This window comes from Meles meles, chromosome 8 (genome assembly GCF_922984935.1).
Source record: "Meles meles chromosome 8, mMelMel3.1 paternal haplotype, whole genome shotgun sequence".
Classification (NCBI taxonomy): Eukaryota; Metazoa; Chordata; class Mammalia; order Carnivora; family Mustelidae; genus Meles; species Meles meles.
In genome coordinates, this window is record NC_060073.1 from 59,217,810 (window position 1) to 59,243,796 (window position 25,987).

The 25,987-nt window shown below is 45.6% G+C and overlaps 1 protein-coding gene across 4 annotated transcripts in view; it reads right to left on the reverse strand.

The window, feature by feature from the left end:
- Positions 1-25,987, reverse strand: part of STIM1 (stromal interaction molecule 1) — a 188,997-nt gene that overhangs the window by 14,292 nt on the left and 148,718 nt on the right. For all 4 annotated transcript variants that reach the window (XM_046017701.1, XM_046017699.1, XM_046017703.1 and 1 more), the window contains exons 4-7: positions 24,682-24,793; positions 21,346-21,461; positions 9,536-9,713; positions 5,194-5,371 (exon numbers count right to left, since the gene is read on the reverse strand). In XM_046017701.1, coding sequence (XP_045873657.1) covers positions 5,194-5,371; positions 9,536-9,713; positions 21,346-21,461; positions 24,682-24,793 — 584 coding nt within the window. The remainder of the gene's footprint in view (positions 1-5,193; positions 5,372-9,535; positions 9,714-21,345; positions 21,462-24,681; positions 24,794-25,987) is intronic.

Sequence of the window (25,987 nt, forward strand, 5' to 3'; positions counted from 1 at the left end):
TGATAACTGGGCTTGGCCAAGGCAGTGGGACTCCACCAGGGCCCAGAAAAACCAGCCTAGCTTTTGTTGGTAGTATGGTACTGATATGACAGATTGGAAACGGAGATGTCCCAAACATACATGCTATTTTCTTCAATGAACATTTACCAAGCTCTGGGGCTGTGCAGAAGAACACATAGCTAGGCCAAAGGATGGACTAAAATCTCCCATAATTTCATAATACTTGGGAAACAAAATATTGCAGGAAGGAAGGAAGGCTCAAACACACTGCTAGTCCTCCCCTCAAGAGAGCTTCAAAATTGTGAAGCTGTGACGAGCAGGAGGCCAATGAGATAAATTAAAATCCTCCCAGTGACAGACATGAATCTCTCCTGGGTTCAGGAGAAAGAAATCCACCAGCTCTCAAGAAAAAGGAAGGGACATGGCAGAGAAACTGGGACAAATGTGTGCTAGACCAAGTCCTACTAAAACTACAACCCAGTTCCAACACGGCTCAATTTCTGATTGGCCTGAGGTGATGAGATGCTCACCCTATGTACCTAACAGAGGAAAGGAGATGGGAGGTGTCTCTATTTGATGGAGGACAAAATCATCTGGGGCCTCTGTTATTGTTTTATACACACTGTTCAGCATTTAATGAAAATAAATTGCTAGACATGAGAAGAGGCAGGAAAATATAACCAATAATTAAGAGGAAAAATAGGCAGGCTCATAAGTGATCTAAGTGTGAGAGTTACCACAAAAGGACTTTAAAATAACTATGAAATCTTCAAGAAAATATAGAAAAGATGGACACAATAGTTGAAAAGACAGAAATTCTGGGCAGGAAACTGGAATCTAAAAGAGGGTAAATTGAGCATTCTAGATCTGAAAACTACAGTATCTGGGAGTAGGATCCCACTGAATGATGGGTTAAACACCACAATGTTCCAGCAGAATACAAGACTGGGGAATCAAAGATAAATCAATAGAAAGTAACCAAACCAAAGCATAGAGAGAGAGAGAGAGAGAGAGAAAAAAAAAGACACAACTAAGTAAGCATAAGAGACAAGTGGAGTCCAATGAAAAGGTCTCGCATGAAGACTGGATCCCCAGGAGAGGAGGAAATGGAACAGAAGCACTAGACAAACGCCAAAGAGCAGGTGCACCCTGCGGCTGTCGGGCAAAATACTCTGTTATGTGTCCATAAGGGCAAACTGATAATCATGTTTAAGTGTCTTACACCCATACATCCTACATCCAAAAATAATATTTTGGGCTGCTTATTATGGACAGCGGTGCTTTACAGTCTCTAACTTTGATTATAAATGTGTCTATTACCCTTTTAGTTCTTCAACTTTTGCTTTAGATATATTTTAACTATATTGTTAGATGTATGCAAATCGAGTGTTGTTATGTGTTACTGTTGGATTCACACATTTATGATTTTTGTCTCCAGTAATACTTCCTGCCCTAAAGCCTGCTTTGTCTGATACTAATATAGCTACTCCTGATTTGGTTTCTTCTGTGTTTGTATCGTTTATCTTTGCTCATCCTTTTACTTTGAACCATTTTGTATCCTTCAAGTGTATTTCTTGTCAACAGCACATACCTGGGTTTTTTATTTTTATCCATTCTGACAACTCTTTGCCTTCCAATTGTATTGTTTAGTCAGTTTACCTAAAACAAGTCTCAACACATCTGAAATAATTGAAAACATATAGTATGTGTTCTCTGACCACAGCAAAATCAAATTAGAAATCAATGAGAAAGAACTAGAAAAGTTCCCAAGTGTGTGAAAATTAGGCCACATATTTACTCTAAATAACTATGGACTCCCCCTAAAAAAATGCAATAAAAATTAGAAAATCTTTTAAACTGAGTGATAATGAAAATATGAAATACCAGAACTCAGCAGCAGCTAAGGCAGTGGCGACCTGGAAATTTACAGCTCTAAATGCCTGTGTTGGAAAAGATTAAAGGTTTAAAATCAATAAAATCTTCCACCTCAAAAAGCTAGGGTGAAAAAAAAGCTAGAAAAATAAGAGGCACCAAGCTGGCTCAGTCAGTGGAACAGGCAACTCTTGATCTCAATGGTCATGAGTTTGAGTTCCAAGTTGGGTATAAAGATTGCTTAAAAATAAAATCTTAGGGTGCCTGGGTGGCTCAGTGGGTTGAGCCTCTGCCTTTGGCTCAGGTCATGATCCTGGAGTCCTGGGATTGAGCCCCGCATTGGGCTCTCTGCTTAGCAGGGAGCCTGTTTCCTCCTCTCTCTCTCTGCCTGTCTCTCTGCCTACTTGTGATCTCTGTCTGTCGAGTAAATAAATAAAACCCTTAAAAAAAAATAAAATCTTAAAAAAAAAAGAGGCTAGAAAAATAAGAGCAAGTTAAAAAAAATTTTCAAAGTGTAAGATGTCTACACTGAAAACTACAAAACATCTGAGAGAAATTTTAAAAGACCTAAGTAGGGGCACCTGGGTGGCTTGGTGGGTTAAGTGCCTGCCTTTGACTCGCATCATGGTCCCACAGTCCTGGGATGGAGCCCCGAATTGGGCTCCCTGCTCAGCTCTCTCTCTGCCACTCGCCCAGCTTGTCTCTCTCTCTAGCTTTCTCTCTTTCTCCCACTCTCAAAGAAATAAATAAATAACCTAAATAGGTGACAGGACAAACAATGCTCATGGATTGGAAAACTTGTTTGGTTAAAATGCCAATTTTCAGGGCACCTAAGTGGCTCAGTCATTAAGCGTCTGCCTTTGGTTCAGGTCGTGATGCCAGGGCCCTGGGATGGAGCCCTGCTTCAAGCCCCGCATCCAGCTCTCTGCTTGTCAGGAAGCCTGCTTCTCCCTCTCCCATTCCCTCTGCTTGTGTTCCCTCTCTCGCTGAGTCGCTCTCTGTCAAATAAATAAGTAAATAAATCTTTAAAAAATAAAAAATTAAATGTCAATTTTCTCTAACATTGATCTATAGATTCAAAGCAAAAACTATAAAAATCCCAGCAAGGCTTTTGGGGGGAAGTAGGGAAAAGCAGTAGAGTGACAAGCTAATTATGGAAATGCAAAAAACCTAGAAGAGCGAAGGCCACCTTGAAGAATAAAGCTGGAGAACTTACTAGCAATATCAAGCCTTAGTAGAAGATAATGTGGTAGAAAGACGGACAAGTGGACAATATAATAAAGTATCTACCTGAAAAAAAAAAAGAATCTTGACTTCCTACTTCATGCCATACACAAAAACTAATTCAAAATAAACTAAAAACCTAAATGTGAAAAGTAAAACAATAATACTTCCAGTAGAATATTTGGAAAAATATCCTGTGGATGGGAAAGATTTCTTAAACAGGCTACAAAAAGTACCAATTGTTTAAAAAAAAGATTGACTAAATTGGACTTCATTAAAATCAAGACCTGTTCATTAAAAGACAATATTAAGAGAGCAAAACAAACAAACAAACTACAGGCTGGGAAAATATTTGCAATACATATATACAGACAACGAGACTTGCATTCAGAAAATATAAACAACTCTTACAAATCCATTAAGGAGAGACCCCCCCCAAAAAAAAAAAAAAAAAAAAAAGAAGGAGAAGAAGGCAGCACAAAAGAGATTCCAAACAAAATGGTCAATAAATTTATGAAAAGGTGTTTCTTATTATTAGTCATTAGGAAAATGAATATTAAAGTCACAATGAAATATCACTACATCAGATACACCAGAATATGTAAAATTGGGGCACCTGGGTGGCTCAGTTGGTTAAGCACTACCTTCGGCTCAGGTCATAAACCCAGGTCCTGAAATCGAGCCCTGCATCAGGCTCTGCTCAGCAGGGAGCCTACTTCCCCCCTCTCTCTCTGCCTGCCTCTCTCTGCCTACTTGTGATCTCTCTCTCTCTCTGTCAAATAAATAAATAAAATAAAAATTAAAAATCTTTTTAAAAATGTGTAAAATTAAAAAGCCTAAAACTAACAAGGTTTTTAGGTTGTGGCTCAACTAGAATTCTCACACTTTGCTGGTGCTAGTACAAACTAGTCCAACCATTTTTCGAAAACTGGCCATTTCTAATAAAGCTAAATATATAAATTCTCTATTATATCCAACAGAAGTAAGTGCTTATGCTCATCAAGAGACATGTGCAAGGAAGTTCATAGCAGTGTCATTCAGAAAAGGAGAGGGGAAAAAAAAGAACTGCAAACAACCCAAACGTCTACCAAATGGAGAATGGATAAATAATTTCGAATATTCTCATGCCATGAATTATTACTTAGCAATACGAATAAACCAACTACCACTACATGCAGTAACATGTAGTGTTACGTTATGTTATGTCTGAGTGAAAGAAACCAAGCATGAAGAAAAATATATATAATGCCATTTATATGAAGTTCAAAATCGGGTAAAACAAATCTGGTTTAGAGATTATAACCGCAGTTACCTTCTAATAGAATACTGATGGGGGAGGTTGGGGGAAGCAAAAGTGAGACTTCTGGGGTGCTTAAAATACATTCTGGGAGCACCTGGGTGGCTCAGTCAGTTAAGCATCTGCCTTCAGCTTAGGTCATGATCCTGGGTCCTACTCAGCGGGGAGTCTGCTTCTCCCTCTCCCTCTGCCCCTCCCTCCACAGCTCCAGTTCCCCCCAAATTAATAAAATCTTTAAAAAAAAAAAAGGGTATTCTGTGTCTTGATCTGGATGGCAGTTATACAGGTACGTGCTCAAGTAAAAGCTTTCCAGCTGTATATTTATGATTTGTACACTTTATGTAAATACTTCAATTAAAAAAAGAAAAAAATATCTGTTAACATCTATTATCCCCAGGGCACCTGGGTGGCTCAGTTGTTAAGGGTCTGCCTTCAGCTCAGGTCATGGTCCCAGGGTCCTGGGATCAAGTTCCACATCAAGCCCCACATTGAGCCCCACTTGGGACTCCCTTGCTCAGCAGGGAGCCTGCCTCTTCCCCTTCCTCTGCCTGCTTCCCCTGCTCTGTGTCAAATAAATAAATTAAATTAAATTAAATACACCTGTTATCCCCTATTCTTTGACTATTTCTTTTGCAACTTTTCCACTACTCGTATTGGTAAGACTCTAGCAACTCTTGAAGGTATCGTTTAAGCCAGATTGCAAAGTCCTCCCTCATGAAACATTCCAGCCAGGCTTCTGGCCTCTACACATTTCCCCCCTTCACCCCCCAAGACGCCCAGGAATTTGTACAATCTCCTACCTGCTCCAGCTCCTCCTCAGCATATTTTTGGCGGCTCCGCTCATTTTCAGTACCCTCCCGCAGCTCCTTCAGCCGCTGGGCTTCCTGCTTGGCAAGGTTGATCTCATCACGCAGCTTCTTCTCCAGATGGACCTTCTCCACCTCCACTGTGCGGTGCTCCTCTTGGGCCTTGTGCAGCCTGGGGGCGATGCGGGGAGCTGGAGAAGGCCAGGCAAGGGTGCCAGCCAATATGCCACGAGTCGTGGCATCAAAGAGGAAAATGAGGGCTCTGGCACTGAGAATATATTCTCCTTATTTTGTTGACTGGCTGTGAGTTAGCTCAGGGCCAAAAGGAAACATAGTGGCAACCATTTCTCTTATGTTGGCCATCATTTTGCTGCCAGTAATCAAGCTAGGTTCCTGGGTATGTGAATCCCTCCTCTGAGGTGCCTCACATACTAAGATCCCAACAACTACTAGTTTACAGGGTATTTCCATGTGTCCTCCCTTCAGACAATTAAATATTGTACCATTAGCAGCTTAGGACAGGTCCATATTTAAGACTTAGAAATGGAAAGTAATTGCAGGTAGAACTGAGACTAGAATTCCAATCTGTATGACTCCAAATCCCATAGTTACTCCCCTTATCCTGGGGCTGTCTGGAAGGTTCAGCAAATGTAGAATACCCTGCAAGCTAGGCCAAAGATCCAGAGAAAGCGCAGTGGTTGAGATATGACTGGGGTGGTGGCTGTGGGGATATTTAGGGAAGACAAGAAAGGAATTGAGCAGCAACTCTTGGAGTCCTAAGTACCTGTTCCCAGAGGCAGAAAAAAAATGAAATTCATGCGAAAGGGGCTGGGCAGGACTTGGGAGATCCCCTGCTGCCCTCAGGCCTGAGTTTCCTTTCTGAATATCTTCCATGGTGGTAAGATCTCAAGGACTGAGTTATAATGAAAATATACCTTTATACCCACCCACACATTCCCTCTGTTCCCTGACAAAACCACCCAGCCTCCTTCCTTCCTCCCTTCCTTCCTCTACATATCTATGTTAATCCACCCATTCATTCACCCATTCCTTCAGCAAACACTTCCAAGAATCTACTGAATGACAAGCCCTGCATTAAGTCCCAGATCCATGGAGATGAATAAGAAAATTGCCCCTGCCACTGGGAAGCTCAGGGCCTGGCCAATATAGACAAGTAAACAGGTAACTATACACAGTGTGACAAGTTCTATGAGAGAGAGGCATACAAGCTGTTGCATGAGCCCAAAGGATGGAGTGATCAATTCTGGCTGAGAGGAGTCAGGGAAGGTGAGGCCTGGGGTAGACCCAGAAGAAAGAGAAAGAGTTTGTTAATCCCTCTGGAAGAAGGCAAGGACTTGGCCACAGTCGGGTCTTCCTACCTTAGTAAGAAATACCAAGTGACAGGAGACCAGGGCAGGAGAGGAAAAGATGATGAAGAAGATAGAGATCTATGGCTTAGACATGAGGTACAGCTGGATAAGCTACAGAACAAAAGGAGCCCTCAGAAAAGAGCACCGACCACTGAGTTAATCAAGCAGGTGAAATGGAAGAGGCAGAGACAGAACAGATGTCTGAAGACAGAACTCAACCTCTAACAACTGCCAAGTCCAGATTTGTCAGTGGCTGGAGCCACAAACGAGGTCGTGGGACCAACAGGGACAAAGGGGAAGATCCAGGCCGCAAGCTTCCCGCCGACAAACTACAGTCTTCTGCTCACTCCGTTCCTGGAGAGCAAGGGAGGTTGGGTCTCTTCAAGGTAAACACCAGGTGGCGCGAGAGGCACAGCTGAAATCAAACCCGAGGCGCCATTTCCTGCCCCCTCTGCTTCCCTTGCTGAATACCCTCCTTTACCGTATTCTTCAACCCAACCGCCTGGAATTACACCATTAGGGATTCAGTTCTTCACCGAGGAGCAGCCTCTTCAGGAAAACCTATGACCTGTCAGTCTTGTCCAGCTGAAAGGAGCTCCTTTAAAGTAGAATCAAAAAACTTGACCCCCTTTTACAGTCCTAATGAGATCTGGTAGTGATTAAGATCGTAAGTACCAGTGGGCACAGAAATGAGCAAATACACGTGCAGTCAAGACTCCACAGAAGCCTGAGCATCCTGAAGGCCGCGGTCATTCAGCCTCACAAGTAAGAGACTGAGGCAACCTGGCTGCAGGCTCAGGCTGTCAGTAGCTGTAGGACTACGGCAAGTCCGTTCCTTGCACCAGGCCTGTTTCTTCATTTCTAAACAGGAATCAAAATCCCTGCCTCAAAGAATTATCTTGAAACCCCATGAAATCCTACCTGGAATGCACATGTGGCATTACATTTATTCCCCCAAAGTATCAGAAACTCTGTTAAAAAAATAAAAGCTCAGTGGTGGCTGGCAGCGCAGGGCCAGTAGAGGAAGGAGGGACAAGGAGGCATGTGGGCTCTGGACACTGTCCGAGGAAGACGTGCGGGTGCACGTGTATAAGCCTGTCTCTGGGCGTGCATATGCATTCGTTCCTCCAAGTGCCACAGTGGTCATTAAGCTCTGGAGGCCTTGGGGAGTGGGGAGGGCTGGGAGCTTAGTTTTATCCCCAAACTTGGAATGTCTCCTGCCTGGATTCTTTGGCTTTGGAATGAAAACAGTACATGCTTTTCAGACAAATGAAGAATGGGGACTGCCCAGACAGCAGCATTTAGCCCCCAGTTGGCAAAGGATCCTGGGACCAAGGGGCCCAGAAAAGTAGCCGGGAATCAGCTCAGAGATAAAACTCCACTTGCCCCTCAGAAACCCAACCCATGGAAATGAATCTGATAGGGCCACCTTTACCGAGACAGCACCTGTGGCTGTCCAAACTCCTGGCTCACTACTTCCTGCTATGTGACCCTAAGCAAAGCACTCACCCTCTCTGAGCCCTCATCTCTTCAACTTTAAACTAGGGATGATAAAAGTACCTACCTAACATAGTTGTGGTGATTAAAAGATAATGCATTTAAGCAGCTAACAATCCCTAGCTCATAAGAAATCCTTTCCCCGCCCTCCAAAGAAAAGAATATCATTTAAAAGAGACGGAAAAGAGCCAGATGTCATTTCCTTTTACATGGATTCCTGAAAGACTTCCACTGGAATCCCTGAGGTGCCAGAATAATTTTCTAAAAGACAGTCCTGAAGGAGGTCCCTCCTCTTCTCAAAAACAAAGCTGGGGTGTCTGGGTGGCTCAGCCAGTTAAGCGGCCACCTCCGGCTCAGGTCATGATCTCAGGGTGGTGGGATGGAGCCCAGCATTGAGCTCCCTGCTCAGTGGGGAGCCTGCTTCTCCCTCTCCCTCTGCCGCTCCCCCTGCTTGCTCTCCTCTCTTGCTCTCTCAAATGAATAATTTTTTTTAAAAAACAACAACAAAACAAAGCACAACACCAAACACGTGCATTAACGCTCTATTGCCTTTTGCATCTTACGAAAACTTCTCCATGTGAGTCTTAAGGTGCCAGGGATCTGGCCTCACTCTATATATGTTCAACCTTAACTACCAGGACCGCCCCCCACCCCAAAATCCACCCATCTTTCAAGGTCGACTTCTGGAGTCCATATCTACTCATCTCCTGCCTCTGTGCCCTTCTTGTTCTTAGAGTCCTCATGCCATCAGAGGACACAAGTCACTGCACTAAGCGTGTACTCACTGCTCCTTCATATGTGTGTGAGCTTTGTTGCCCCAGGAGCAGTGAATTCCTTACAATTCCCAGCACAGACCTTGTTCCTAGACATCAGAAAGTACTTAGGGGGACTGACTGACTGACACCTTCTGTTCACAGCTGGATCTCCTACAATAATAGTCTTTAAGCCATGTTTTGTTTAAACAGAATCCGACTGTCAGAGCTAGAAGGCCATTAGTGTTCTCCTGATTCAACCCCTTCTTAGTACTGATGAGGAACTAAGTCCCAGAAGAGGAAGGGGATTTACCCAAAGTCACATAATAACTGAGTACTTATGAGATTTAGATTCTGTACAAGAAAGAACGACAAGTATTAGGAAGACAGATTTGTGAGCTTTGGGGAACAGTGAGGAACAGTTAATTATGGGAAGGATAACAGTTCAGATGCAGGAAAAAGGATAGAGTAGGCAAGCCATCCAACCCGGGAAGCTCAAGGTCTCTGACAGAAATAAGCTCCTGCCCTCGGGAGGAGTATCTGCCTGCACAACAGCAGTGGCAGGTCTCTACCCTCCCAAAGCAGTTCTGGAAGTAGGCACAGCCTCGGCAGCCATGTCAGCATATCTTGGGGTGAGACCGCCCACAGCCCAGGTGGAAACAGGAGGCTCCCGAGAGCTGGCAGCCCCATGGCTGTGGGGAAGGGGAAGGGCCTTACCTTTCCTGAAGGTCGTGCAGACTCTGCTCAGCTCGGTGTAACCCCTCCAGATCCTTCATCATCTTCTTCATGTGCTCCTTTGAGTAGCGGTTCTGGATGTAGGCGAACCAGCAGCCGCCCACACCAATAACGATGGACACCACCAGCATGAAGTCCTTGAGGTGATTATGGCGGGTCACTGCCAAAGAGGAAGCCTTGGTGAGACAGGATGCCCCCTGCACACTCAGCCTTGCACACCCCACTGCATCCCATGCTGCATGAGGCCTTCCCACTGCAGAGAGTTAGTTTCTCTTCTTGGACACACACTTGCCACACACCAGTATAGTGTGGGGAAGTACAGTTCTTTGGAAAAGATGAGAGGCCCGAGGGCAGGACAGGAAGCTTACTAAACGTACTTGCCTAAAAACGAGTGCCTTCTCAGGACATCCCAGCTGCCCCCGGCCTACGATGAGCCCACGTGCCCACATGCAGGGGCTTCTGTCTGACAGGTAAGCGATGCTAGAGCGCTAAAGTAGGGGGGAATGGGACGGTCGGTAAGAGTATAAAGCCAGATCAGGAGAGCTTGAGGCCTGGCTGTGGGACTGAAGTTCCTGCAGAAGCCAGGCCCCCTGGACAGCTCACCTCTTCTAGGCATAAGACACAGACCCTAGATCAGGTAGAGGTCTGCAAGGCCCATCTGTGGAAGTGCATTTCTAGGCTGTGGCTTGACCCACAGACCAGGTAGGACAGGAGGAGCATCAAGAGGCTGGAATGTATAAGACACTGCAGGCGCCAGGAATAGAGGGACAGAGCCACCTCCGGAGAATGCCCAGCGGCAATGTGGCAAAGCGCTGGTGGCTGGGGTTCAGAGCAAGACTGAAAAGCTGAACAAGGAACAATACCAGAAGATAAGGACAAAAGACATGTCCTGAGAACTGAGCCAAGCAGAAGAGGGCCACTGCTGGAGCCTGCCATTGTTCCTAGTCTACCAGATCTGGGCTCTGCGCCACGACACAGGAGACCTGAAGAGACCATAAGGAGAGCAGGGCTGCTGCCGTGGCCCCTGCCTGGGCTGTTCTCAACTTGGGATGGAGTAGCAGTGGGCTCGGAGAAGCTGCAGGTGGGGAGTCAGGGTAGCAGGTTACCCTCAGGTTGAGGAGGGGGAAGTGGGACTGACAGGGTCCCAGGGCCTGGTAAGGACAAGGGCTAAGGTGAATCCAAAAGGACCCAGGTGCAGCCACGAAGGTGGGCTCGAGACAGCAGGAAAAGACACATGTAGCTGAGGCCCAGTCTGACAGAAGTGTTATATTCATAGTTCCGGACTGACAGCAGAGCAACAGGACATGGGGACGGGTGTGGGATCAAAGACAGATTAGCACATTCTATTTCCATCCAAGGGAGGGGAGTTATGAGGACTGGGGTGGCAGCCATGTCCTTTATATGATTATGCCAGAGAAAACCGAGGGTCCCCTGGCAACCGTCCTCTAGCCTCCAGGCAGGCTGGGCCTCCTGACCCCATGCAAGTCTTCACACTCCTGCCCTTCAGGTCCCAAGACGAGATACTCCTGCAGCACAGCGAGCTGCCTTTCTTTCTGGAACACACCGGCCCCCTACAGCCTCTACCAGAGGTTTCCAAGGTTTCCCAACTCCAACACCGGCTTTACGTCCTTACTGAAAGTCAGAGGTCCTCCTGCTTAAACAAGACTCTGCGAAAGCCAACACCCGCCCCCTGTCCCCTCCAGCACTTCAAAGTGCTGCAGGTGGGCATGCAAACTGGGTGTCCAGCTCTTCTGTTCAGTCCCCATCTACCTTGTCCAAATCACGGTGGATCTATTTTCTCCAACTTCATATTCTCACCCAAATCATGACTACAAATACTGAATGACCAGGGCCGAGGACAGGATCTGACAGTCACCCTCGCTCCTCTAAGGTAATACTGTTCCACCTGTCAGTAGCCTCTAGATCTCTTCAACCCGTTGTAACTCCTCTTAAATACGCCAGCATCCACTCCATACACCCCTCTGCCTTGTCAAATGCATGGCCAGAGCTCAGAGATCCAGCCTGCCCCATCCCATAAGCTACCAAGCTTGGCAGGAAGGAAATGAGCCTAATGTGGCTGACAGACTCTGTGGCCCCTAGCGGTCATCACTTGTCCGTACGCCAGTGCCCAGCACAGCGCTGGCCAGCTCACAGATTCAGGAAATATCAGTGGAACTGAATCTTTACTGATAAGTCTCCAATATGATATCTCTCTCCCCTTAACCCACACAAGAAAACAAGGGAAATAGAGAAGATATATAATGCATCAGGCACTTATACCCACCAGCTCGGATTCTCACAGCAATTCTAGAAGGCAGGGTATTTGTATTCCCACTCTGCAGACCAGAACACTGACGCTTCACAGGAGACCTGCCTTGCTGGGGTCCATGAAAAGTGACAGATCTGGGGCTCAGATCCAGACTTGCCTGACCACATGGTCTTTCTGCTACATCCCAGCTCTGGTTACAACTTTCCTACTTGTGTAGCAGGGAAGCCTTCTGCTTTGTTACGTGCAAACGTCGCTCACCATGGAGCTGATCCCCTAGTCTAGCTTGAGTGTGGCCATAAAATTTTTCTCCCAAAGGACACACTGGGAATGGACTATGGCACTGCCATCAGGACTGTGAATACCCAAAGGCCAAATGGCCAGGCCTCTAAGGTTAAATGGAAGGCCTTACATAGAAAGATTCTTGTGCCATCGAAAGCAGCATACTGCACTGAGCCTTAGGAAGTCTGGCTTCTCTGCTTGCCTCTGCCCCGCTGGATCTCTGCTTCCTCAGCTTTCAAATGCATCGTCACACAATTACTAACAAGATCAAGCGTGCAGTTATGAATGAGAGTGCTTTGAGGTGTTCTGGAAATCTTCAGATGGACATTTCCAGTAGGTAATTAAGAATGTGGATGTGGGATTCAAAGGAGAGGAGTTTAAAACTGAAAGAAGGAGAGGTGAGAATTATCAGGTCCCTTCAGGGGAGCCCTGGACTGAACTCCACAGTCCTAAGGGAATCTGTGATGTTAATTTTACGTGTCAACTTGCCTGGGCTAAGGGATGCCAAGGAAGCTTTCTGGGTGTGTCTGTGAGGTTGCCTTCATAACAGATTAGTATTTCAATCGGTAGACTGAATAAAGAAGACTGTTTTCACTAATGGAGTGCATGTCATTCAATCATCCTCAGGCCACTGAGAGCCTGAGTAGAACCAGAAGGCTGAGGAAGGATGAATTTGCTCTCTCAGCTTGAGTTGAGACATACATCTTCTTCTGCCTTCTTATAACAGTACTCCTGCTTGTTGCGTCTTTGGACTTAGACTGGGACATAGATCATCAGCCCTCCTGGTTCTCAGGTCTTTGAACTTGGACTGGATAGTGCCAATGGCTTTCTTGGTTCTTTGGGTGCAGATGGCAGATCATGGAACTTCCTGGCCTCCATCATCACATGAGCCAATTCCTATAATAAACCTCCTCATATCTATCTATCTATCTATTGATCCATCCATCCATCCAACCATTCATCCATCCATCCAGCTTATGTTTCTCTGGAGAACCCTAATACAGAATCTATAAACCAGTATATCAGAAAAAGAGGGGAAATTAAGAATCTAGTCCATGCCTTACTAATGATGTACTTCTCCCCATCATAATTCCATTTCCATTCCTCACTGCCCAGCCCACAATAGTCTACAGCGATATTTCCATTCCTTCTCATCCGACCAGGATTCCCTAACCAACCCACTCTTCGGACAGTAAACATGGGTTATTTGCTGCTATCTCAGAGACTCCCTTGTGTGTTTTTCAACCTTCATGCTGGTTGCCTTCTGATATCCTGTGAGTTTCTCAGGGCCAGGGCACAAGACTTATTTCTCCTTATGGCCCCGTACTTAACACAGAGCCTGACCAGAGCAGGTACTCAGCAAAGGCTGAAAGGAAAGAAAAAGGGAAGAAGGCAAGCAGATTTCAGCAGGGAAGGGGTCATAGTACAAAGTGTGTGCAAAGAGCACAAGGGGAGTGCAGCGGGCTCCTGTCCCACCACAGGCTCTGCGCTCAGAACCCACCCAAAACCAGTGAGCACCGCCCAGGGAGATGGACCACAGAGCATTCAGAGAGCAGCGGTGGCTGGCTAGGTGAATGGAGCTAAAGCCAGGGATGCTGGCGAGGACCCGGGAGCCAGAGGGTGGCAGAATTCCCAGCCTAAGTGCTGCAAACAGACTATAGCAAAATGAGGTCAACTGTTAATATACTCAGGCCTGAGGCAAGGAGGAGAGTATAAACAAATGAGATGCTACTGTGGTTTTTTTTTTTATTCACATATATTTATTTAAAAATTTGATTATGTTCTACTCTGTTTCCCAAGTTGCTCTTCACTTAGCTATATATTCCAACCATGTCTGCACAACCATGTCTACATCACATTGTACCGGTATGCCGTAATTCTTTTATCCAAATCTTTAAAGATTTCAGAATTTTTTCTTGTTTGATTGTTTCAAAAAGTGCTGTGCTAAATATCTTTATGCATTAAGTCTTTGATATCTGTTTAACTAGTTTCTAGAAGTGGAAATCCTATTTGGATACAGGGCAGAGATTGCTCATTGCCTCTAAATATCCATGATTCCCTACTTCTTTATTTTTTATTTTCTTTTCTTTCCAGTGTTCCAAGATTCATTGTTTATGCACCACACCCAGTGCTCCATGTGATACGTGCCCTCCTTAATACCCACCAGGCTCACCCATCCCCTCACCCACCTCCCCTTCCAAACCCTCAGTTTTGTTTCTCATGCTTTGTCTCCCCCTCCAATCTCCCCCAACTCACTTTTCCTTTCCTTCTTCTAATGTCCTCCATGTTATTCCTTATGCTCCACAAGTAAATGAAACCGTATGATAATTGACTTTCTCTGCTTCACTTATTTCACTCAGCATAAACTTATCAGGACAAGAAACAAGTGTTGGAGAGGTTGTGGAGAAAGGGGAACCCTCTTACACTGCTGGTGGGAATGCAAGTTGGTGTAGACACTTTGGAAAACAGTGTGGAGATTCCTTAAGAAATTAAAAATAGAGCTACCCTATGACCCTGCAACTGCACTACTGGGTATTTACCTCAAAGATGCAGATGTAGTGAAAAGAAGGGCCATCTGTACCCCAATATTCATAGAAGCAATGTCCATAATAGCCAAACTGTGGAAAGAGCCAAGATGCCCTTCAACAGACGGATGGATAAGGAGATGCTACCATGTTAACAGACACAGGAGTTAGGTACCTTCACGCTGGTTGCCTTCTAATAGCCTGTGAGTACAGTTCACACTCAGAAAGTGAGCCTCCAATCATATCACTTTCTAGAAGAATCCCCTCTCCCAATCTATCTCACAACCTTCTCTGCTGCCCACAATACCCCTGCCCCTGGCAGATACACCTAAATCACCCCTTACTGCCGAAAAGTATGCTAGGAATTTCTCTGGTCATTCACACAACAGTCTGTGCTGAAGTGTGGGGTTAACCTGCAGTATTCCTCCTGCTTTCTGGTTACAGCCCAAACAGGGCTTTAGCAGGTTCACCAGTCCAGAGAAGACACTCCACGGTAGTCTCGCCACCACCAAGCCAGGCCAGACTCTTCTCCCATCTCCCCTGTTCTATAGCTCTGAGGAGGCCCAGTCTCCTTGTACAACTTCTAGCATACATATCCTAACACCTGCTCATTGCTGGGCCATATGCGGAGTTATGACGACAGATGAACAAAGCTGTTTCTATTCTCAAAGAGCTCCCCATTTAAAGGGTAACAGCAAAATAGACTGCTATTTAAAAGAAAGAAAAAAGAAAGCAGATATAAAGGGTTATAGAATCCCAGAGGAAAGTAAGAGGGAAGGGTTGAACATGCCTGGGAAGAGGCTGGAAAGGCATCCTGCAGAAGGTGAAAAGTGAGTTGAAAAGAAAAAGACTATAAGGATAGAGCTGACAGAAGAAAACAAGCTTTGCTGGAGAGGAGTCACTACCACTTCCAGGGGACTTCTCCTCATTATCTGAGCTGCTGAGGAAGGAAGACAAGGTGTAGGCTTGCCTTCCTCTCCACAGCCTCCCCCTGCCCCAACAACTACTCTGCAGGCCTCTCTCTGCACCCTTCTCCATACCCCTGCTAAAAGCTCAAAGGCTACACTAGCCATTGGCCCAGGATTAACCACAGTAGGCATATGATAAAAACTGTTAGCTACCATTTATTTAGGGGAAATTAGGACACAGGGAACTTAACAAATGTACCCAAGGTCACAAAGCCACTGAATGATAGAGCTGCTGGCTTGATTTCAAATAGAATTCTTATATTCTATCTTGCTTCTTCCACCAGAAGTGGAGGACAGGACAACAAAGTACCAAAAAACACTGAAATAGAAGCCAGAGACGGGGTCTGAGCCATGGCTCAGCCATTTAAGAGCTTAACGACCTCTAAAAACTCAACTCATCTCCTAAGCCTCCATTTCTCTGAGACATTCCCTTCCGAGGAGGAAAAGCCCCCTCAGTGAATGACCAGGGGCCAGAGTGAGGCATCAGTCAAGGCCTCTATGTCAAGTTGCCTTGGGACTTCATGAGTCAGAGCACACCTAACCCCTGACCGTGGATGGCACTGTTAGGAGAGCCCTGGAGAGATCATGCAAGCCTAGAGCCAGCTCTGCCAGCAGAGACTGAAAAGGCCACGTGTGCTCTGCGGCCATGAGAGGAGGACGGTGATGCCTTCTACTATTGGAAAATGGGCGCTGAGGTGCTCTGTGATGAGCCAGTCTGACCCTTCTTCCCCCTTCCCAAGTTCAGAGGCTGCTGGGGACAGAGGGACCCTGATCACTTAGCAGACCTTCACGGCTACTGCACAACAAACCTCTGATCTGAGATTTCTCAAGCTTCAACTGAGGGCAGGATTTTCATTAAGGCTGGGCAAGGCAGCTGTACCTGGCCCAGGTTCTCTGGGGTGTTTATCTACTACCTGCTTTCTGGTGAGCCCCAAGGACCACAGTCTTAAGAACTCACCCTTGGGGCAGAAGCAGCTCAGCAGTATGGGCCATCACACTAGGGCCTGCATGGGGTTGTGGGATTGGATAGGGAACAGTGCTGAATTCGGCATTTTAGCCCATGCTTAGATGGGAAACAGAGCTGGAGGGACACAGGACACAGATCAAGGGAGTCTTTGCAGGTACCCATCATGCATGGCTCCATCCTTGCAGAAGTCTCCTGGCAAAGAGCTTCCTAGTATTTTCCTCAGATTCCATCTGGCAATTTTCAAAAATTTTCTTTAACGAGCCATCAGTAGGAAAGTATTCAAACGGTATTTACCATCAGAATAGCTGCTGGATTCCAAAATCTTAGCTCCCAGGAGAACACCCAGCTCTATCAGAGTCATTGAAGGAGGGACCCAGTAACAGTCTATTTAATGACCAAGCCCATCTTACAAATAAGGAAACCTAAATCTAGGTAGGAGAACTGAATTGCCAAAGGTCACTTGATAAAGCAAGGGCCAAGGACCAATTCCTAAAAGTACAGGATACAGACAGCAGCGGAAGGAACAGACTTCCTGTCTTTTATCCTTTCACCAGGACACTTATCAATCAAAGGGTTTCCCTCAAAAACCATGGAATGTCCACCTGAAAGGAATCAAAGATCCTTTAGTTCGATTGTTTTATAATACAAATCAGAAAACACATCCTGAGAAAACCAACCTATACAAGGTCACACAATAAGTGGAAATTTGGAAAAGAGCAAGGTACTTTACTTTCCTAAATTTTATAAGAAGTTCTCTAAATGGAAGTCTAAGAGTTACAAAAAAAATCAAGCTCTACATGTTTTATTACCATTGAGATATGATTCATATACCCTAAAATTCACTCTTTTTAAAAATGTACAATTCAGGGGCACCTGGGTGGCTCAGTTGGTTGAGCATTTACCTACTGTTCAGGTCATGATCCTGGAGTCCTAGGATTCCGCCCCTGCATCAGGCTCCCTGCTCAGTGGGGAGTCTGCATCTCTCTCTCCCTCTGCCCCTCTCTCCACTCATGCTCTCTCTCTCTCTCCCTCAAATAAATAAATCTTTGAAAAATAAAAATAAAAAATGTACAGTTCAGTGGTTTCACCATATTTACAAGGTTGTACAACCACCAGCACAATTAATTTTAGAACATTACCATTACCCCAAAAGAAACCTTGTACCCACTAGCAGTCCCTCCCCATTTCTCACTTCCTCCAGCCTCTGCCAGCCACCCATCTGTCTTCTGTCTCTACAGATGTATCTATTCTGGATATTTCACATAAATGGAATCATACAATAGGTAACCTTTTACATCTATCTTCTTTTACTTACCGTGCTTTCCAGGTTCACCTATGTTGTGGCATATATTAGAACTTCATTCCTTCTTGTGGCGGGGTAACAGTCCATTGTACTGATATACTACCGCTTACTTAGCCATGTGTCCACTGATGGACACTTGGGTTGTTTCCACCTCCTGACCACTGTGAACCGCGCTTCTCTGGATATGTGTACCTGGACTTGTCTGAGAGCTTGTTTTCAATTCCTTGGGTACATTCCTGGGCTATATGGTAACTCTATGTTTAACTTTCTGAGGAACAACCACACTGTTTTCCACGGTAGCTGAATCATTCTACATTATCATTAGAAGTGTACGAAGATTCTAATTTCTCCACACCCTTGCCAATACTAGTTATTTTCCACTTTTTGTCTCTCTGTTTTTGTTTTTAAGGTACTTATCCTAGTGTGTATGAAGTGTCTTCTTACCTCTCAGAAAACACTGTTTGTTGCTGCCCTCTGACTCTGGTAGGTTAGGTCACATGTAAGCTAAAGGCTGTATGAAGGTAGCCTAGGAGAAAATACCCCTCCCATGCTGGTATCAGCCTAAACTGCTATACACTAGCCCTTCTTGTTACCTCTGGCCCCCTGGACCCATTATCTGTACCTAGGACTCTGGTTCCCATGTTTTCCAGCTCCAGCTGATGTTCCCAGGTAGAATCCTTGCCTACTTTGACCTGCAGTTTCTAATGCACCCTTTTAGATATGGTAAATTCTATTTTGATACAGAACAATAACAGTCTGATAATATATCTCAGAAGACTAAAGAAGGCTTTCAGGCTGCCAAAGGCCTCCCCTTCCTGGCAGGGAACAGAGGACAGTCTCTGCAAAAGTAGCCTAGCTTTTATTACTGGGTTTGATTCTTCTGCTGTAAGGGTCTTGCTGGTGTATACAAAGAGAGGGGTGTTAGCTGTTCATGGGAAACCTAGTAAAGCTCCCTCCCATTTTTCAAGACTCAGCTCAAGAATGATCTTCTCCATAAAGCTTCTTGGACTCAAATTGAAAACTTGTCCCCATTTTGTGCTCCCAGCTGAACTCTGGAAAGGTTTCCATGATAGCTATAATACTGTTTTGTTAATCACTTACTGTATTGTTGATATGCTTATCTCCATTTAGATGGAACTTTTTTTTTTTAAGATTTTATTTGTCAAGAGAGAGAGCACATGCAAGAGAGAGAGCAAACTTAAGCAAGCGGAGTGTCAGGCAGGGGGAGAAGGAGGCTCCCTGCTGGGCAAGGAGCGGGTGCAGGACTGGATGCTTAACTGATGAGCCACCCAGGTGTCCCTAGATGGAGCTTCTTGAAAGCAGGGACCCTGTCATTTATACTGGTACACAGTAGTTGTTCAATAAATGTTAGTGAGTGAGAGGCCTTTGCTCAGTAGTGGGCCTCACATAAACGCTAGAGCCATCCATTGTGTCATTTATTCAAACCTTACAAACGAATGGTAAGCAAAAATGTGCCCTAAGACAGAAAGAAAGAAAGAAAAACAAGCAAGCAAGAGAAGAGGAAGAAATAGAGAAAGAGAAAAAGGAAACCAGTCTTCTCTCATGTTGCTTTGTTTCACATTTTCAAAAGACACAGATCTTCGGGGCGCCTGGGTGGCTCAGTGGATTGAGCCGCTGCCTTCGGCTCGGGTCATGATCTCAGGGTCCTGGGATCGGGTCCCGCATCGGGCTCTCTGCTCAGCGGTGAGCCTGCTTCCCTTTCTCTCTCTCTGCCTGCCTCTCTGTCTACTTGTGATCTCTCTCTGTCAAATAAATAAATAAAATCTTTAAAAAAAAAAAAAAAAAAGACACAGATCTTCTGGAAAAGGCAAAACTACAGAAAAGTTAAAAAAAAAAAAAAAAAAAAAAAGACCAGTGGTTGTCAGGGATTGAGGGGGGGGAAGGATACATAGGTGGAACACAGAGGATCTTTAGGGCAGTGAAACTAGTCTATACGATACTGTAATGATGGCAGGCCATGTCATTTTACACTTGTCCAAACCCATAGACTGTGCAACACCAAGAATCAAGTCCAATATAAAGTGTGGACTCTTGAGTGCTGGTCAGAGTAGGTTCATCATTTGTTACAAATGTACCACTTGGGGGGGGTGGGGAGGTGCTGTTAACCATGGAGGGGGCTATGCTGGTATGGGCGCAGGGGCATATAGCAAATCTGTGTATCTTCACTCAACTTTGATGCAAACCTAGAACTACAATTAAAAATAAAGCTTATGGGGCGCCTGGGTGGCTCAGTGGGTTAAAGCCTCTGCCTTCGGCTCAGGTCATGATCTCAGGGTCCTGGGATCGAGCCCCACATCGGGCTCTCTGCTCTGCGGGGAGCCTGCTTCCTCCTCTCTCTGCTTGCCTCTCTGCCTAGTTGTGATTTCTCTCTGTCAAATAAATAAAATATTTTTTAAAAAAAAGAAAAAAAAATAAAGCTTATTAAAAATTAAAAAAACAAAAAAAGTACAGACCCACCCACCTCTAATGAGGCATCAGCTTGGGCTCTTGTCAAGCCAAATGCATGGATGGGAAAATGTTCTACAGTCTCCGACCCTGCCCGCTAGCTGCTTCTCCGGACTGATTCTTGGTTCTACAACATTCTGCTGCTGGCATCCTCAACCGATGTCAACAGCCCCAAAGGGCAGGAAGTGGGCCCTAGAAGCCTGCTTGGTGAAGATTAATTTTCTAAGAAATCTTAACACTTTTGTTCCCCAAGAGTTCACTTAGAATAAGTTAAAGGATGGCAGGGTTGGCCATTCCCACCTTGCAGATCTTCGGGAATTAAACAACCTAATTCTCTCAAGTAATCCCTGGCTGAAGACTACTCCTTCCTTCGGCCTGAGTGTGTCTCTGTGACTCCGTGGAAGTCCACGGAGACCTCTGTGGCTGTTCAAGGACAGAAGATGATCACAATCAGTTCACATGCTCTGCACGTCCACAGTGAAAGCAAGGAACAGCTAAATGGCGCTCGGACCCTGTGGGTTCCTTATTATCTCTGAGCATACCTTTCATATTTCAGCTTTTGTATTCTTGCTCCAGTTGTTTCTTCCACCTAGAATGTTCTCTCCTGCCACCTGCACGGAATAAAGCCCTACCCACCCTTACAGGCAGAGGTCACATGCCACCTCTTCTACAGGATGCCTTCTGTATCCCTCCTCTGGACCTCAGAAGCATTGTGTACCTCTCCGGAACATTCATTTTATCTCTATGGATGAATAGGATTCATCCAGATCTTCCTCTAGGGTCCAGCACAGAACTGGCATAAAGTGAGTATTTTCTTAATGCATCTAATGAATGGACCTTGCATCTGGCTGGATTAAAATATAACACTATTCAATACCTCATGTTTTCATTTCTTAGTGGAAAGAGCAGAGGTGCTGCCTTGCAGGTATGCCCAGGAGACCAGGACCTCAGCCTGCCACCCCCACAGCCTCGGGTCCCATGATACATCAGCAGCCCTTCTCTCCACAGCACTCACAGAGAGGAGGCCCAAACAGCACTGTGTCCAAGGCCTTCAGCTGCAGCTTCTGCCGATGGCTCCGGTCTGTCATCTTCAGCACAGTCCCTGTCATGGTGGTGTTGGTCACAGCGAGCCTGTTGAAACAAAGAGGAGGAACTCAGTTTCCTGCCACTAAAACCAGGAGGGTTACTGGTAGGATTACCCACCTCCTCCAGGAACACTTCCATGTTCTAGTTATTGGTGATAGCTCCCCTCTGCACTCCAGAACACAGAGTCCATACCAGTGGTTTTCAACAGGGAGTAAGGAAGGACACATAACATTTACCGAAAATGTTCCCCTTTCTGCCCATGTCCACCATCTCCAGAGAATGCTACTCTCTGAGGATTATCCATCTGTGACCATTCCCACACCCAACTGCAAATTTTCTGTCGTGTTTCTCCTGCCAGGGATTATCCACTATACACCTGTCCCCATACTCCCACCATTTGTAAATGCATTCTCCTGTCCAACCCAGCTCCAAACACCATGCCACATGACCCAGTGATTCTGAGGGCCTCTGATCCTAACCCACTGCCATTAAGTATAAACCTGCTGATGACAAACTGCATTAGTCTTGTTATCCTGTATTTGAGTCACTGCAATTTACTCCCAGTCAGATTACTGTAATTTTTTATGACCTTCAACATACTATTCATGATAACTCTAATAAGAGAGGGTCTGTAAACAAGAAAATGACCCAGGAAAAACTGGACTTTGTTTCTCTTCTGCTGGAACACAGTGGGTATGGGAGGAGACGGGTATAAGATATGAAAGGTTATCAGTGTGCTGGTCTGGGCCCCACACAGGAGCATTTGCCACTAGCCTACTCCATGAAGGCAGTGCTCTTTTCTGATGCATAGTATTGTCTCCCCCGGTAGAGAAGAGCCCTCTGACATTGTGGTGTGTGATCTACACTCCTCCCTGGGCATGCAGGAGCAGCTACTTCCTTCTCTAGCCCTGGGAAGCAATCAAGCCAGCCCGCCTATAAGAGAGACACTGCGATGGGGCGGGGGGCTGGGGGGCGGCAGGTAAAGGGGTCAGGAGATCAAGCTTCTGGTCCCAGCTGAGTCAGCAACTCACTTGTCTGATCCTGAGCAGCTTGGTCTCTCCTCTGGGACCCCATTCTCCTCCTGTGTAAACTTATGGAAAATCAGATGCTTCCTACAAGCCTGAGAGTTCTCAGGGTTCCTCTTTAGAGAGAACACTTCTACCAGGTATACTGGCCTTCATCTAACTCATCAAAATAAGTGTCATCTTTTCCACAGTCTATTTGTCAAAGAAACCTAAGACTTGGAATAGTATCTATTTCTGAGCAATGAGAGAAATGAGAAAGGAGCTAACATTTACCAAGCAACTGCTGTGTATCTTGCACCGTTCTGACACTTCGCATATAACACCTTAGTCCTCTGACTTTAGGAACACAGTTCTGTCATTAGCTCCACTTCACAGGTAAGAAAACTGGGACTTAGAGTTACATGCCCAATGTCACACAGCTAGTAAATGGCAAAGGCAGGAAATGAACTCAAATCTTTCAGACTCTTCTTCCCATTATACCATGCTGCCTCCTTCCCACATACCAAGTACACCAAGCACTGAGGCTCCATGCTGCCTACTCTCACTAAGGTGCCACAGCTTGGCTTCCTCTACCCCTCTGCCTGGCTTGGCTGGGTCTGGCTACAAGAGGGCTACATGAGCCCATGACCTGAGAACTGACTTCTTATCCTATGTTTTAAGGATAATGTTTATCCTTAGAGTTTTAATCTAATCCATAGCTATTCCTCAAGATGGAATGAGCCAGGAATCTACAAGGCAATGCTGCTGTTTCCATGGGTAATGAGAAAGAAACCTAAATCCTGGAGTTTCATGGTCAGTCATCTATTTAATGGGGTCTAATGCATTTCTTTGTCCTCAGGGCCCAGGAGAGAACCCAGCTTGGGGTAGATGATTGGTAACGTTTTGTTAACGAGAACTGCACTAAATATTTCCAGGAAGCCTATCTTCAACTACATGGGGAAAGAGGGAGACGCAGTGGAAAAAAGCAGGGCACTTAGAACCTGGGTTCAAGTCCCAGCTCTGCCACTTACCAGTTTGGATTAAATCATAAAATATCTGAAATTCAGTTTGCTCACCCAAAAGCTGGGGTAGTGAGTTCCTTCCTCCCAGAATTGTGAGGGTCAATTGAAATAATAGGTAGGCAAGTATCCTATAAGGGGATGTACCAACATTAGGATTACTACTCTCTCCAGAGTAGAGGAAGCTGTGAAGAGAAGGCTGCAGGTAACAGAGGAGGGAACAGGCAGCTCATCTGGGCCTGGACAGCAGTGCCCGGTAGCTCTGGGGTTAGGGGCTGCCATGTGTGGGCATTCCAACAGCTTCACCTTCCCCTTTCCCCTTTGTGGAAGCTCACAACCAGGTGCACCTATGTAACAAGATGACAGATGATATGTAATCAGCACTTACCAGACAGTGAGCCCTTTGAGGGCAGGGACAGGCTGTTGTCATCTTTATCCCCAGCACCCAGCACAAGTGCTTGGCACAGAGCAGGTACCCAGTAAATATGTGTCGAATGAATAAGTAAATGGATTAATAACTGAATGACACATGGCACTAGTTTGACATCACAAGAAGCCCACGCAGTGCTCTATCCCTTCCCCTCTCCCGCCACAGGCCCCGGCACATTATGCCTGTGAAGGAGGCAGAGTTAGGGGATCACAGCCCTTGCAAGAGTCTTTCCAGAAAGGAGGCTGGGGCCGAGGGAGTCACGCCGGCCTTGCACTGCCTCTTTAGAGCAGATGCACGGAATACAGATAATTCAGGGGAGGCTAACAGAGCCCCGAGGCTCCTGCTGGGGGCACAGCAGAAGAGGAAAGAAACATTCACAGGCTTTGAAGTCTACCCAGATCTAGTTTCAAATCAATTGTGCCTCTAACTAGCCACGTGACCTTGGAAAAGTTACTTAGCCATGTTCACCATCTATATGCAATAGCACCTACCTTACAGGATTGATGTGAGAATTAAATGAGATACTGTATACAACGTATTGAACAGCAGTGCCTGCCACATACTAAGCATCCAATAAACGACAGCTCTTAGTACTATGCCCAGGCGTGGCAGAAATACTAAATGAGAGAATGCATGCCAAGTGACCGTCAGGCTTTATGGTAAGTGCACAATAGACGTGAGAAGAGGAGAGGTCTACAGATTCTGCCCTGGAAAGGGTGGAACCTCGCTTAACTGGCCAGAGCAACCTGAAAGTAGGCGACACCCCCCCATTCCCCACACCCCCAAGGGAGGGAATCCAGTCTCCTCCTGACCTCGGCATGGCATGGCCACTAAGCTGCAGCTTCCGGAAGGTCTCCTCATATTGAGGCAGCTCCACATATGTGATCAGCCACTGCACCACCTCGTCCACGGTCCAGTTGTACACTGTGGGAAGAGACAAGCCAAGCCATGACTCCAGAATACAAGCACTACCGGAACTTACCGTCAGAGTCACATCGGCCTTCTCACTGACCGCATACTTATGTGCTTATTATCTCCCTCTCCCACAGAATCCTAAGTATTATGGAGTACATACTATACTTTCTGTTTGACCTCTAGGGGATGGACTCGCTCTTCCACTACACCAGCATTTGGGATGAAGTCATCCTGAACTAGAATACGATCATGATTATACTACTACTAAACGCCATTCTTTACCTGGCACCTACTACATGACAGGTACTGTTCGAGGAGCCTCCTATATATTAGCTCATTACTCTTCACAACGACCACGTGAAAGATAGGTCCTGTTTTATCCCTATTTCACAGATGAAAAAACTGAGTACAGAGACATTATATATAACTTTCCCAAAGCTGCGCAGCTTTGGGAAAGCAAAGGTCTGGACTCAAAGCAATGTGGCTCCAGACCCTTGCTCTCAGCCATTATGTGCTCTTGTGCTCTCATGCCTTCTCTCTCTACTTGACAGATAAACAGATGGCTGGATGGATGATATCCAGGATATGTGTATCAGATGACACCCACTAACACTGGCATGCTGAACCTAAAAAGCCTGGGAGCAACTGAGTTTCAGCAAAAACATCATTTTATTGGATTTGAAGTTTGCATTTACTTAATGTATCAATCTGGTTTTGTTTATATTTGTATATAAATTTTATATAGTGACTTAAACTTCATTTTGTTTATACACTTTTAAATAATAATTATTATAACAAAAACAATTTAAGTCAGCATTGTAGGTCCAGGATAAATTATTTCCCTTAAAAGGAAACTGTACATTCCTCAAATTTGAAATTGACTGCTGTGAGCAGCAAGAAGCCAAAAAAGTTCTGAAGCAGAATGAAATAGTGATATTCTCACCCACTTCTCTTAAGGTCCATCCGTGTCTTTCCCAAAAGCTGCCTTTCATCGGAATGATGTCCAGTTTCCCTCTAAATGTCAGACAACAGTGAAGACATGGACTATGTCCCATTCACTATTGCCCACCCCACCCCACTATCTCTAAAGCAGGGCTACTCTGGGGCACCTGGGTGGCTCAGCCAGTTAAGTGTCCGACTCTTGATGCTGACTCAGGTCATGATCTCAGGGTCGTGGGATCAAGCCCCGGGTCCAGCTCTGTG